This window comes from Arctopsyche grandis, chromosome 5 (genome assembly GCF_051622035.1).
Source record: "Arctopsyche grandis isolate Sample6627 chromosome 5, ASM5162203v2, whole genome shotgun sequence".
Taxonomy (NCBI): domain Eukaryota; kingdom Metazoa; phylum Arthropoda; class Insecta; order Trichoptera; family Hydropsychidae; genus Arctopsyche; species Arctopsyche grandis.
The window spans coordinates 3289531-3305140 of NC_135359.1; the positions used below are offsets into that span (position 1 = coordinate 3289531).

Genomic DNA, 15610 nt, shown 5'->3' on the forward strand with positions numbered 1-15610 from the left:
CGCCCCTAATAGGAATGCACTAGGATATAGCCAAGGATAATAACCATACTGTTTCAAATAAAGATATCTGAGAAACCGTTTTTGGATTCTCTCAATCTTCAATGAATGAGTTATATGTTATATGTATGTATAGGTAGATAGATTATGAATTTGACCAGCTAAACTGAACAATGGAAAACACTAAGTGCATTTTTTTAAAGCCTTAAGTTCAACGTTGCAGCTTAATCAATTCATCTTATTGGGAAAAAAAGTGCACAGAATTTTTTTTAAATATTATATGTATAGGTGATTTATGTTCGTATAGGTATACTCGTATATCCGGGTACCATTGTACAAATAGACTCAGGTGCAGCGAGGATTCGTCTGGAGCTCGAAGGACAGGCACCAGTCACGGTTTATGTGGTTTATGTTGACAAAACATATTTGAAGAATGGCAGGGGAGACCCCCACCTCTGATACGATGTCAGCAGCAGCAGCAGCAGCAACTGCCTTTCACAACAGCAGGAGACGTAGCGGCACTGGCACGTGTCTCCAACAGTTGACCAGACCCAACAAACCAGCTGACCCAGTATGGAGAAGGAACACCAACCGGACTCGATGGCCACCGTTACCATGAAGCCGGAATATCCTCCTTCAGAGGTCTACAGCACTTCAGAACCACCGCCGGTAAAGATCAGTCAATATGTATAACCTTCGGAAAAGACCTTTCCAACTAAACCGGTCACGGAGAAATTTTCGTCACGTTCATTAGTAGCGCACTTCAAAATCAACACAAATAAAATTTTTGACTTGTTTCCCATTTTTGCGATCAACATATATTCTGTTCAGTGTATTTGTACATAAAATGTTTTTAAATTTTAAATTATTCTAATGTGTTTTTGTATTCGATCTTCGTACTGTCCGCGCTAATGCAATACTAATAGCACAATGTAATGAATGATTAAAATTGCAAATATATCGAATGAAAACAAATGGAAAATTTTCTCACACTTCTCAATACAATCTTTAAATGAAAAACGATGATATTTTCTCTTTGCTCTTTTGTATAATATGTTTACGTAATTATTCCCATGAAAAAACATCGAATGTTGTAATGACTTAAAAGCGTTTGAATTCAAGTATTTTGTTTAAAAAATGAATTTTCAATTGTTTTTACATAATAAATGTAAATAAAAAATAGAGCTACATACATTTAGATTACAAAACAGATAGGTTTAAAAGCTTTTGAATGTTGATTTTTGATGTGTTTGTAAACAGACAGACGGCTACATATTGCAATTTTCATGCCGATTTTCTCGCATCGATAAAAATGATTACAAAACTGATTCGATAAAAAACGAATCGCTATGAAATAATAATCGCGTGTATTGCGCAGTCTCATTCGAGAAATGCATTAAAGATTTTCTCACAAAAATAAACCGCGAATATACATATTATTGCATCAAAACGTTTCTTTTTATTTTGAGCAAAATAAACGTATGTAATCTTATATTATTGCTATTATAAAACACGTCCAAATTATAATATATTACATAAAAATCCAGATTTCGAACGTGTGTTAAAAAGATTGGCATTTTTGATTTAGTGAAATTCTCACAGTTTCGTCGAATTATATCATGTGATTTGCAGTTATTATATATCGTTAGAAGCGTTTACGATGCGACAGGGAAAGTTTCGGTTTTCGTGAAAGTTTCAGCGTATCGTTGAAATTTCGCGCGGTCAATAGGGAAAATTTTAAGGTAGATAAATCAATTAGCCATTTATTACGTAGTATAGTTTTCACTGAAATTTGACCAATCCGAACAAATTAATTGCCCGTGGCTGCTTCTAAAATTCACTCTGCGATTTTTTCCACTGTTTTGTTTATTCAATAAACCTATCGAGGCAATACTAATGAGTGACGGATATGAACTCTCGTTGAAACAGTTAAATGTACCGATGCGTTCAATTCGTTGAACTTTACTTTCTACAGCAAATTGCTCGTCAACCTTACTATAATTACACTGTTCAATGTTTTTTCATCATTATTTAAAATTGCATTAATACCCGCATCTGCAGAAATCCATTAATATTCAATTATAAATATCAAGACTTCTGTTTGCGTTGCAAATTTTCAGATACTGAATCATGTTCGTTTCAATTTAACACAAAATCCATTCCGTTTTACTGCACTTAATTTCTGGTTATGAAAAAAACTAAGGTTAATATCATAGAACTGTATAATTGTCATGCTTGCTAATAACACGTTAGTCTTTTGTCATTTTCAAGGTGAATGCGATTAGGTAATTATACAAATGGCAATAATGCCTTTTACTGCAATAAACTGTCTTTAAATTAGTATAAAGGAACGCATGTACGTTGTTCGATTCTTCTTGTATCAGATCGATGTCAATATGTGTTGTTTTCCTAGATTTTGCAACAAGAATGGTTATTGTTCAAGTCGGATGTGTACCAACATCTGAGCAGCATTGTGGTATTGTTCTGTCGATTCGAACATCTTCTTTCCCTCTTATGAAGGAAGTGAACTGATGTAATCGACTAGATTTGTATCTATACCCAAAAAAATAATTGTAAAAAATTAAAAAGCGATATTTTGTAATTAGAACTTCATTGTATGAGATAGTGTTAGCTAATTCGCGGAAAATACAGGAAGTAACAATTCGTTTGATGGCTTTTTAGCACAATTCTAAATATGGATTATCTTTCAAAGCGCAATTGAAAATGGTGTCGACACTATATTGTATAAAAAATATAAGAAAAAACGAATATAATAAGTTAGATGGACGTCTTTGAATGGTGCCATGGTCATCGGTTATAATGCTGATGAATCGACTGTGTCAGCACTTTTGTACTTCTGGAAGAATTTTGTCACATTCGTTGTATTTTTGCAATAAAATTTAAACGTTATCAAAGGTACGTGATATTTTCATAAATCGAATATATGTTTTATCGCATTTTTTTCGTGACGGTATTTTTATTTTGTGCTACAACGTCAAAAGGTGATAAATGAGTTTAGTCTATCTCGTTTGCGTTTAACACTTTTCAATGTCGCATGCATATATTTCACGCGGTTTCTTTTGACGTGTTTGTGTACAGTGATGATTATTTCCAGGTTTTTATGTAGGCTAATTGTAAGTGAACACTTTGACACGAACGATTTGGCTCAGTTTTCTAAAAATTCTGTCATACAAAGAATTATCATTCAGCTGCAAACACTTCCTGGTCTAAAATCGACCGCATGTTTTTTATAGTTTTATCACCACATTGGTATATTTGAAATCTGATCTATGCATTTTTTTAAATACATAACATAAAAACTTTTGCCTTCAAATTTTGGCATATTACAAAACACCGTCACACTAGGCACCGATGCTCTACGTAGCAATGATTGAGAAACCGCGATTTAATTAAATAGACTGGAACAATTATGTATACAAAATCATAGAAAAGATTCATCAATGCGTTTGAAGTGATTATATAATATCAATTTTTTTTAATGTTTATGAAGAAAATTGGAAAAAAAAATTCAAACCGTTGTAAATGTTATCATTTCATTTCAATCATTTTAAAGTACGGTAAATTTTTAATGATTTATTATTCGAATGAATTACGATTCTATGTGTTGAATTCTCGGATCATTAATATCCAAACGATCGCGTCTATTGTTTGTCCATGTGAAAGAAACATCAGTTTGAGTTAAAAAAAAAGTTGAAACTGGGACTTGCGGATGTTCGCTCAGATTGCAGACCAATCAGCAAATAGATTCAGAAATGTGCAAAAAGGCCGATTTCGGTCGCACAATTTTACAGAATGCAACCAAGACGAGCTGAAAAAAAAACAGTAGAGTAGAGAAGAGTGGTCGGTTTTTACCGATTGACCCGGTTCCAGTTCTGGTCGCTTGCGCCCATACGATATTGCTATGCTAATCTTGGTCATAGCGATCGCACGCTCACTTTATAAACAGTTCACCGTACTTTAGCATTGGTAATACCGATTTATTACAAGAAGACCCATTGTGGTCGAGCTAGACCAGTGCGGAAAGATCCGAAGAGAAATTTCGATCTGAGAACTCGTAACTATGATTCGATTTCTCCGAAGTTCGCCGATGAGCTTTTGATACGGTTTTAAAACATCGATTTCTACTTTGATCCGGTGTAAAGTTCACGCTCGTGACTATGAACTCCGGCTCGGTTGGATTTTGTGTCTCGGATTCATATTATATATTGTATTTAGACCGGTTTTGCTAATTGATTTCTTACTTTGACAGGCTTACAGACACCCCAAGCCCGCTTCGGTGCAAATCGCCAAAATCGTAGCCGGCACTATTATCATATCCTCGCTGTTGCTGGGTTCGTTCATCCTTGCCGCCAGCTATGTCCAAGCCAGAGCTGGTTGTCATCAGTTGGACCAGTTGGATGCAATGTTGGAAAAGGAGTTGGCTTTGGAGGCGAGACAGATGCAGGCCGACGCTTTGATACAGGTGAACTTTTGAATTTTAAATTATGTTGTTACACATTTATGTAATTTATGTGTGTTGCAACTTTGAAATCTTCGTGTTATATTTATCATATTTTTTTTTTATTTTTACCATCGACGAACATCTTCAAGGTTTTTCTCGAGAATACGTAATACCTTTTTTTAGAAGCTCTTTTGTGTTTTTTGACGGTTTGAATGAACAAGAAAAAAATAGACAAATGTGGAAAAATACATGTATAATTACAGTCCATGATGATACGAAACAATGGAAACGTACAATTATATAATAAACTTCGTTTAGTTGTTTAAATGCATTATTTTTGTGTTTTTTCATATTAAATTTGCGCAAATCAAGGATATAAATCTTGCACACCCGATTTAAAGAGGTGTCAAAAACCAAAAATATTATTTATTGAAATAGTACGATATAATGTAAAATTAATAAAAATAAAGATAATTAGAAGTCGACTTTTACATACATATATGAAAGTGTGTCGTCAACTATATCTTATTAATCATCAAATTCTGATAATAGAAGACCCATATTGATTCTAAAAATATTTAATATTTTTTTAAAGCCTAATATATTGTGAGTAAATTCAATTGAAACGATTAAAGATTATTAAAGAATAAAATATTGATAGTGTAAGTAGTCGATCTTTGGATTAATTTAGTGGTATCGATATAAGATGATGACTAATGTTTATGGTGATTCAAGCAAGATCAACATAGGGTACGTTAACCGATTGAATCAACACTTTAGCAAGTGAAATATTCCAAAAAAATAGCGTCAAATGATGTATGTCAGTGAATTCGCTATTGAATGCCAAAAATGACACATTTAGCGACGTTGTAAAAAATAACAACAATGAATTTTTGAGTAATTAAGGCTTTTATGGAACGCACACCGTGAGAGTTGCTTGTATACACAGTTGCCAGTAGACAATGACCGAAGCTATGCAAAATGGACGAAAATACATACATTAAAGCTGCTAATTAATGTGGCCAACGCTCAAAGTCACGGTTCCCATTCTGCGACTGTGTATAATTTCGTTCGCAAAAGATCATCATCAAAATTCAGACTCTTATGTCCGATCGATTTGGACAGTTTTTATTGCAAAAAAGTTTGACGGATCAATGCGATAGACGATCCAGTTTTTTCCATGTCTTTTTTACACACATACATACATATGTATGTACATATATCGCCAAAATAAATTAAATAACTGTTGTGGATGGCGAACGTGACACTCGAATCAGGTTCGACCTGGATTTGAAAGATTTTGCTTTGTCCACATCCGCGACTTAACAAAAACCGTGCAAATTTCTCTTAAAATTTATTACACATCACGTTGCATGGATATGCACTCTAAAGCGGAAAAATATAGTCAAAATTGATCCCACTTCAAGCGTTTAGATCGAAATTTCATTTTGTTGTTTTAGCGTACCATCTTTGACGTCACTTCACAGAAGATTTAACCTTGATCCTTAGGTTATTTACATGTCCTTTATTTGACCGCTCCGTTTTCCGTACACACTAAAGAAAAACAACATGTATTGATTCATGTGTTGGAGTTTAATGATGTGTTGTTAAGGGCTGATTTATACGTTGAATTTGAAGTGTTTACAATTTTCAACCAAATTAAATTTCAAAGATGATTTGTTTACTACAATTTTCTCTTGAGTTGACTCATCCTCTTAAAATGCAAACGAAGTTATGGTAGAATGGAATGGTTGAGTCGATGTGAATAAATTAAATTAGACACTATTTTGTAATAGAAAACGATGTGTACGTGCGTGAAAGGTCAATACAAGGTGTATATTTCGGTGTGGAAAGGATTATGACGATTATATATATTACTTGAGCGAAATATATATGTAAGTATGAATTACTATGTATGTAAAGTGTAGTTTGCACGATTTTATGTACATACATAGATTGTTATGTAATAGAAGCAACTTGTGCGAAAGATTCCCATAAATCACATATTAATCCAGTACATATTTGTAGTAGTTGTAATATGCATAGAAACTGCAGATTATATAAAATATATAATGGAATAATGTATCTTAAAATTGGACGCATTAAAACTGTGGATTTTTCAGAAGAGCACAATATGTCGAAGTACTGAAATCTGGCTCTTAGTAATGCAAAGTATTCGTTCAAGTTTTGATTCTTATGTAGAAATACTAAAAATTTTCGTCGTATCCTGAGAGATATTTTTAGAACTATTTACTATTTATAACTATTTAGATTATTTTTTTCATATTTTTTTTTGTTTCCCAACTCTAGCATATTTCAATGACTTTATAATGTATGTATGTATGTATCTATGTATGTGATCACTGATTTAGGAGTTCAAATCCGGGACAAAACACAATTAATGTATAGTTTTTGACATAATTTGAATATCGTGTAACAGAATTTAATGATTTTTAATGGCAGTTAAGAGAGTTTTAATTTTTCTTAGGTATGTATTACCAAAATCATTGCCTCTTCATACTTTTACTTCTGTCATCTTTATATATGTAAGTACATATAGTAAATTCAAATCACCTGGGAAACTTTTTCTAAAGACATTTCAGATGGTAGTTAAAATGTAATGCAAAAAAATTAGGCCATGAACTAGATTTTCAAAACATCCCACACATTTTGCTTACTTTGTTTATCTCGTATTTTTGCATCCTTATATACTTATACCTACATATAGTATTTAGAGTACCATTTAAGCACTTATTTTGTCTATCATTTGACTGCATTATAATTTAAATATTCATCCATTTAATATGTCAATTTATGGTCAAACCTTTCACCCATGTCTATCGCTGTCTCTCCGCTATATCGAGTATTCAATGATCCACACTTTACCGAGTGCATTGGACTTTATGCAACATTTTGGAGTGCAAGTTTCAGAAATAGACAACCTGAAATCCTGTTTGAAATGTTCCAATTTCATTACACAAGTCGATCGCGAACGACCGTTTGGACATCCATGACCTATTGACGATGATCGATTACGCGTCAAAGGCAATCCAGCCGAAAATTTGAGCGCGTGTTTTGAAAGCGAATCACGTCGACGGGAAGTGACACTGGTCGAATGACTTATTTTAGTTAAACAAACATTTGGATGTTCCATTCAGTGACGCAATCGTGGCAAATATATAATATAATACGACACGAGGGATTCGTCCAGGGCCGTGCGCTCGTGCTTGCGAGCCGTGACGGTCCGTACCAGGCGACCTGACCATCGTTCTTTCACTTTGACGCTTCTCAACAGCAAACACTACCTATTTTTTTGCCTCGTTCATTATTTGCATTCAATGCAGGTTCGCGATACTTGTAAATTTATTATCAAACTCGATCTGATGCTATTTATTTATTGAAAAATCAACAGGCCTCATAAAAGATGTAGAAATTCATAAAAATAAAGAATAAATGTAACAAAATAACATCTGACCTCAATTATAGATTTTTACAAAATAAATAATATATCTAGTACATATAGACAAACAAATGAAAAAAAAAAGAATAAAAACTCAAGTATGACTAAATAGGACAATGCATAATTAAACATAAAATGATATAATATAATTGGATAAAGAATATATGTATCATAGAAATAGAAATGGATAAATTGATCAAGACTCTCCTGATGGCAGTCCTGAATTGATGTAAGGAAATACCGAATAGATCAACCTCATTCAGCCTCCGTTAAGCATACGATAAACACGCTGTAGATAGGAATATTTTAGGGAATTGGTTTTGAAAGGATTAAGTGAAAAGAGTGCAACGTGTCTAGAATACCTAACTGGGATCCTGAAACCAACCTTACTCAGTAAATCGAAACAATCAAGGAAACTATTTCGGAGCTTAAAAAATAATATAGCATCAGTGAGTCGTCGTCTGACAGAGGGAGGATTGAGATATGATAGGATGCTATTAAACCATTAGCGTGACTTTGCAGACAATTAAAACACGGGCTATAGATGTATATATCACATAATCACTGGAGGCTGAAATTGCGTAATTTATTGATATTAAAATCGTTTTTGTTGCTGAGTAAATCTAAGTTGAAATACGAAATAAAAAAGTGTTGTTAGAGAGCAATACATAATATTTGTATTTAATATCATTTAAATGTATTGCAATGCAGTTAAACCATTAAAAGCTAATGATGATATTTTTTAAATTTTATATGACGCAATGGTCTTAATTGATTTAATTTTCTTCACTAAATTGAACGTAGCTTGTGTTTGAATTGTAAAACGCTTGCGCTACAAAACAATAACACTAATATTTTAAATCATTCAAATAGTATTTTTTTTTAAATTACCGTAACTTTTCAATATATAGAAAATTTGATTTGGAGTCATTGGAATGGAATCTGCATGACACATACTTAAAATAGTATGCCTTCTGGATTTTAAAGTGATTGTAAAAAATCGGTCCTAATTAGTCAAATGGTGTGGGAATGTACAAGGACCATATATGTATGTATATATGCATCATGAATTCATGACATTCACTTTTGTAAATATATGTGTTTACTAATATATAAAAGGTTTTAGGAGATTGTCGTTATGTTCTAACGAATGTTCATTCTATATATGTACATACATATGTATATGTAAGCTTGCATGTATCTTTTGCAATCGATCGAATGTGGAGATGGTCTTGAATACTAAATTAATGTAATAAATTTTTTCCTCTTGTTGTTAAGGACGGTTAAAAAATTGTTTATACGAAAGCTAAATAGGTATATCTTGTTTTTGGCATAAAAACGAAACCTCAATTTGTGCACTCAAAAAATGCATTCGTCTTTTTATCTGTGTGTTTGTTTATAATTCAGTAGTTGTTCTTGAATCTAATATGATATGGAGGCAAATTTGGGTCAAGAGTTTTTTTTATTATTTATTTCATTTTTCACACTACGAATGATAAAATTTGACTGCGTCCGATATTGTGAAAAAATGCATTCACGTGACGTGATTGATTGTAGTTTTGTTTAGTTTTTTTAAACAATAAGCCGGTGGTAATGTAACATTTGACTTTTTGATCGAAATCGAACAATGATTCTATTCTGCAATCATATTTTTTAAAATTAAATTTATTAAGCTATTTTTAGTATCATTGTATGTGCTTGAGCACGTCTCAATCGAAATTCGTATGTACATAATTAGTATTCTGGACATGAAGTATTGGTTTGCAATTTTGTTTTGTATTATAATTAGACAGATACATGCATACATGTATGAGGTTTAAATTTGATTTTGCACTAATATTTTAATTAAAATATTTTAATATCAAAAACTGTGAGCTATTTACATATTTTTTAACAGTTATTTTATATATTGAATATTTAAAATATTCAATATGTGTGAATAATATAAGCAAAGACAATCTGAACGAATCTAGATCAGTCGCTTTTCAATTTGGACTATAAATAAAAAAGTACGGTTACGTGACTTTAGCAAAACGGAAGTTGGACCAAAACGAGTGTCGCCGACAATGTTACATTGCAGTTTTCACCAGGAAGAATACTAGTTCAATACTCCTGTCCTTACAGACTTGTTTTGATATTGCACAATATTGTGGTTATAAAAGCGCAAATCATATGAAACTTTCGTGATATTTCTTTATGCATTAACATTACTAGACTATCATCGAACTCGAATGGCGCACGTACATATGTACGTAGAAACACTTGAGATAGCATCACTAATTGACGATTTAGCAATAATTTTTGAAAAATGATTGTTATTGTCAAAATCGCGGAGGGGCTATTTGATGGATTGTAATACGGTGATGTCTTTTTAAAAGAGAGAAAAAAATTATAGGATTGTTAAGTTGTGTCGTGTCGTCACGTAAGACACAATTACCGCGAGTAGAGCGCGTGAAACGATCGTTTTCCGTGACGTCCCTAATGGAAACCATTGTGGTAAAAGAGTGGATTGTTCAACAGTCTTCGCCGTGTCATTCTGCTGATAGATTGTTGCAATCAATCAAACATCTCCCTTTGAAATGGACTGGAAAAGCAAAAGAAAGAGGGGCGGATAAGCTCGTAAGTTGGCATCCTATTGAATTCGTTGGCTGAATGTTCGCAATTCAATTTGCTTTACGCTCGAATGATATATGCGATTTTCTTTAAGAGTTCAAATAATATAATCGAAATAGACTCACGCGAAGAAGTCATTGAGTCGATAAAAAATAAATTTGCATTAGAGTGGGTATTCTTAGATAAATAAGCTGTGCAATTTTCCTTATACTTTTAGAAAAACCGTACACAAACAGAGTGTTTTTAACATTTGAGTATTTATATAATTGAAATGGATTGGAAATCTGAAAGTCTGGTTTTAGATTCTGTTTATATTGCTCAGCTTTTATTTCTGAGTTTCTATGTAAAAAGAAATCGAGAAGCAAATCACGTCGTATAAAAATATTTTAATGTTTATTCCTTTCGACTTTACATAGATACCAGAAGTGTATTTTTAATGTACATACAAATATTTTTTTTTTATTCTAAGTGCATTGATTTAAATCACAGAAATTCTTATCTATGGACTTTTCTTTAAATATACATATATTTTATTATACCTACTTGTATGTTTATATTGCAATTAATTTTTAAGATGTACGAGTGTCGTGAATATGTAGATAAATCTCACCAAAAGTGCCGGAAAACCAGCGTGTTCCATTAACATACGCAATGTAAAAACAAAAAATAAATTTCATTTAATATTTTAAAACAACTAAAGTTCATTTGTTGCGAGAAACAGTTCGCTTTCACTGTTTACCATTTTTTTTTGTAACAAAACGTCCGAGTATTTCTTTGTTGTGAAATTAAGACAAGCTCATTCATTCTGTTTAGATCGAACAAAGAGCTTATTATTTTTCATTTAGTTAAATATTTTGCCGAAGTAAACATGCAGTCGAGTTCGATGCGTTTTGTTTAAGGGAACGTTTTTTTTTCATTTTTAATACAAAAATGAAATCGTAGGTTGTTATCATTGTTGTCTGCTTGCACTTTCCGAGCTGCTGAAAGTCTGTAGAAATGAATACCGTGACGCGTGAAAGCAGAAACTTATTGTAGTGCTAAACGTGCGGTCGCCGCTATGTAAAATATGATTTCACCGCTAAATTGTAAATCATTTACGACAGTTGATTTTGTACAAAAGAAATATTATTTAAAACTTTTAATGAAATGATTAAATTATTTTTTACAAGCTTTTAATATGAATGCCTTAATGTTGCGCGCTTACTTGCGCGTTGAAGTCTCCAATATTTTAATAGTAATTTTTATTTACATACATACACGTATCAAAATCAAGTATTTAAATTAATTAAGTTTATGATGTAACATATTCAAATTGAAATTCATCAACTTAAATTTGAAAATTCAAATTTAATGGAATCGAATGTATTTTTCGTAAATTTTAATTCGATGTCGAATTTTTTCATTTGTGACTAATAGGAGAATTATTATAATATTCTTTGATTGTAGAAATGAAGTGAATGCAACGGTTGCAATTAAACGATCGAAATAATCGTGTACGAAGGTCGACGTCGATCGTATCTCGGCTAACAATGGCGGATACAGACACAATGGCGTCGTAATAAATTATTATTTGTGTCGCGTTCGTCTCCCGGCAATAAAGGAGCTGTATACGGCTCAGCTTTCACCTTTCTCCTGGCCGACACCTGCCCCTTCCACACACGTTTGCTCTAATAACGAAAATACTCACATACAAACATCAGTGTGAACAGAGCATTAGTTATTAATGAGCACATAAAAATTTACTGCATTATTCATAGGATAAGCTTAATTTTTTCTAAATAAAATAAGTGGTTGCATTTTTAATATATTTAATTAAATTATATACAAGTTGTAACATTTGATTATATCTACTTATGCTAATTTAATCAAAGCGTAGACACATCGATTTCAAGATAATTTTTTAGAAGATTTCGCGTGTTGATAGAATTTGGCGATTGAAAGAATTTGTAGATAATTATTTAATATTTTTCGTACCACTTAATAATTCTTTTATATTTTAAGTAGTATGTTAACATGTGACAATTCATTATAATAGATATACTATAAAAATAGATAAATAGTGAAAAGGCCAAGTTCCTAGTTAAATTTTCTACTACTAAATAAAATCTGATGCTAAAACAGTAAATATTCTATTCTATGGTAGGTGTTTTTATCTACTTCGAATAGGAATAGAATAGTGACCGTACCGCAGATCGACAAACTATGAGGCTGTAGTGCAAAACTTTCGTTTCTAATCTGTAAAACTACTACAGACGATTGCATCCGCAATTTTTAACGTGCACAATCAACTATGGGAAAACTTCAAAAGACAATCGTCCAAAATTTGAAATAAACTTTGAATTCGAATAATTGGTTTCCCACGTGGAGTTAGTCGAATCGTCACATAATTTCGTGTGCTTATTATAAAAGCGCAAAGCTCTTTTATTTTATTTTGATTTTTTCACGGGTCTGTCTCACTTTCTAATTGACGACAAAATTCGACCGCAATAGGAACACTAGACGTGTATGAGTGACGTAACTCGGCGGTGTTTCGAAAAAGTTTCACAGTGTAAAAACAACACTAAAATACAACATTGATTTTTATAACCCCCTCAAGCTTATTTTAGTAGCTTTATGTATTCAAAATATGAAGCAACGTTTAGTTGAAATTGATTGATTACGATTTTTTTTGTTTATTGAATGTTACATGTATTTTGTTTAATTATATATTTTACATTTTTCAGGATGAGCCTTTACCTTCACATTCGGCTCAAGCTTTGCATCAACAGCCTCCGTCTGAAGACCAAAGACGAGATGCCTTGAATAAACAAGAGTCTAAAATCAACGAAGAAAAACTTCAGGTGGGCTTATAGTAAAAAAAAAAAATGAAGTAAAAACGATTTTCGGAAAAGCGTGTCCGTGTCGGTCGTGAAATTTTTATTCATTAAGATTTGTTAAATGAGTCGAACGATTATTATTATTACCCATTTTATTGAAACGTTTCGCTTCGCAGATTTCCACGGATGTTGTTCGCGGAGAAACATTCGTGAAAAGAGAAATTTTCAATATAAACACATTTGATTTTGAACGTGAATAGTGAAAATATCGAATGTAAACAATTTAACAACCCACGCAAAATCATGTTTATAGATATATCAAAGAAGCGTTAGCTCATCGACAATTCAACAGAATTTTCATTCAATCAACTGTGTGTGTGTGTGTGTGTGTGTGTATTTTTTATGCAAACATAAACTCTACAGAAATATTGACATGTTATGCATACAGTTGCATTTTTTTATTTATTTTTTACATAGACATATACCAGGAAGGCCTTACAGGTAACCTCAATGCGCCTTCCTGGTCAATTACAAACAATGCAGCATTTTTATTATACAAGTCACTGAATTACGAGACACTGAAAAACTCACAAATTAACGAGACATCTATGAATTCTACATAAATTTTATTGTACATTAATCATACTCAAATAGTGGTGACATAGTAGGTAGGAAGGATTTTAGCCAATTTTAATCGGGAACCGTTTTAACAATGAAATCAGAGAAATTGGCAAACTCATAAGCAGAAGCTTAACGACCGAGCTATGCTGCTGGCATATGCAGTTGGTTTAAATAAAAGTTTTATGAACTGTCTGCTCAATGTAATAAGTATGATTAGTTCTTTTGGAAAAATTCTAACAGGGTCAGTTTTTCTCGATCAAACTCTATGTAGACACGCTAGCCTTTTGATTATGTAAGTCGTGTGTGTGTGAACTGAAATTCGCTCGCATCAGATTGATTGGTTTCGTTACGAGCGAATGGTACAAAGAAGAAGTAAATGGGTTAGTAAAAGTAACATTTGGCCGTATGGGGATTTTTTCATTCGCGAGTTCAACGATCCAACAATCGTGTCGGACATGCTCATCATATGTATGTACATATATACATAGATACTCGTATGTTTCCTATGGCGTAATGGTCCTAGTCAGAAATGCCAAACCTTTCTGTCAACACAAATCTGCGAATGGCGTCGTTGCACAACTTTTGATACGAATGTTTGTTTCATATATTTTTTTGCCGACATGAATTTTGCTAGTGCGTTTGTTATGTTTGTACAGAAGAAAGTTATTATGACGAGTGCTAAACCGGTTACTGACATTTTCTCAGCCATTGTGTATATAAGTTTAAAGTGCTTTTGTCTTCTCTTCCGGATTTAAATATGCTCAGCAATTACAGTACTGTGTATTATTCCTGAGATTTTTCCTACGTGACGTCACTCTCTACAAAAGTTATTATTCGAAGTGATTACGTTTAACGATCATGTTCTCAATTGAATGGTTAAAGTTTGGAAAAGCCACATTTTTTTATTCAGAATGGTTGCAATCCTGAATTTTCATAATGCCGAATAGTTATAATTCTGATAAGACCTAAACCTGAAAAATTACAATCCTGAGCAATAAGAATTCTGAACGGGCATAATCTCGAACAGTCACGATTTGGATATGTAAATAATAGTTTTAACCTTCACTATCTTAAACAGTCAAACATTGAAATTTCACAATATTTACATATCATATTCGATACGTTGAAAGCTTGATAATAATTACGACTTTTAAGTATTTAATCATATTATGATTAAAATACTGTCAAAAAGTCGAAACCTAGTATAGTTAAATAGTTACAATTGCGATAGTTTTTAATAACATATATAAATAATTCATTGATATGGTTACAATTATCTTTAAAGCATTCCTAAACAGCAACAATACTGAAGGATCAAAATCTTCAAAGTTCACATTGCTCAAATAGATTGCAAAACCCAAAGATTATAATCTTGAGAGTTTACATCGTTGAAATTCTGAAAGTAGCAATACATAACGGTAATTTTTATTTCATAGAATATGAAAACTCGTCTTTACAGATGGCTCCAAAGCGACGAGTGTACTTATACAGATACAATCGGTGGTGTCACCCTAATGGTTTCCATGGGTTTCCAGAAACCCATTGCTAAAAATCGAAAGATTCCGGAAACCCGTTAGAAATCTAAAAATTATACAAATCTTGAAAATTGTTCGCAGTCGATTACATAGTAGGTAAAAAGAA

At 32.4% G+C, this 15610-nt stretch overlaps 1 protein-coding gene across 2 annotated transcripts in view; it reads left to right on the plus strand.

Moving 5' to 3' along the window:
* Positions 1–450: 450 nt before the first annotated feature.
* LOC143911789 (uncharacterized) overlaps positions 451–15610 on the plus strand; it is a 33075-nt gene continuing 17915 nt past the window's right edge. Inside the window, exons 1-3 of one of the 2 annotated variants that reach the window (XM_077430832.1) lie at positions 451–666; positions 4268–4480; positions 13256–13372. In XM_077430832.1, coding sequence (XP_077286958.1) covers positions 571–666; positions 4268–4480; positions 13256–13372 — 426 coding nt within the window. In that variant the 5' untranslated portion in view covers positions 451–570. The remainder of the gene's footprint in view (positions 667–4267; positions 4481–13255; positions 13373–15610) is intronic. The other variant, XM_077430833.1, reaches the window with a different exon arrangement.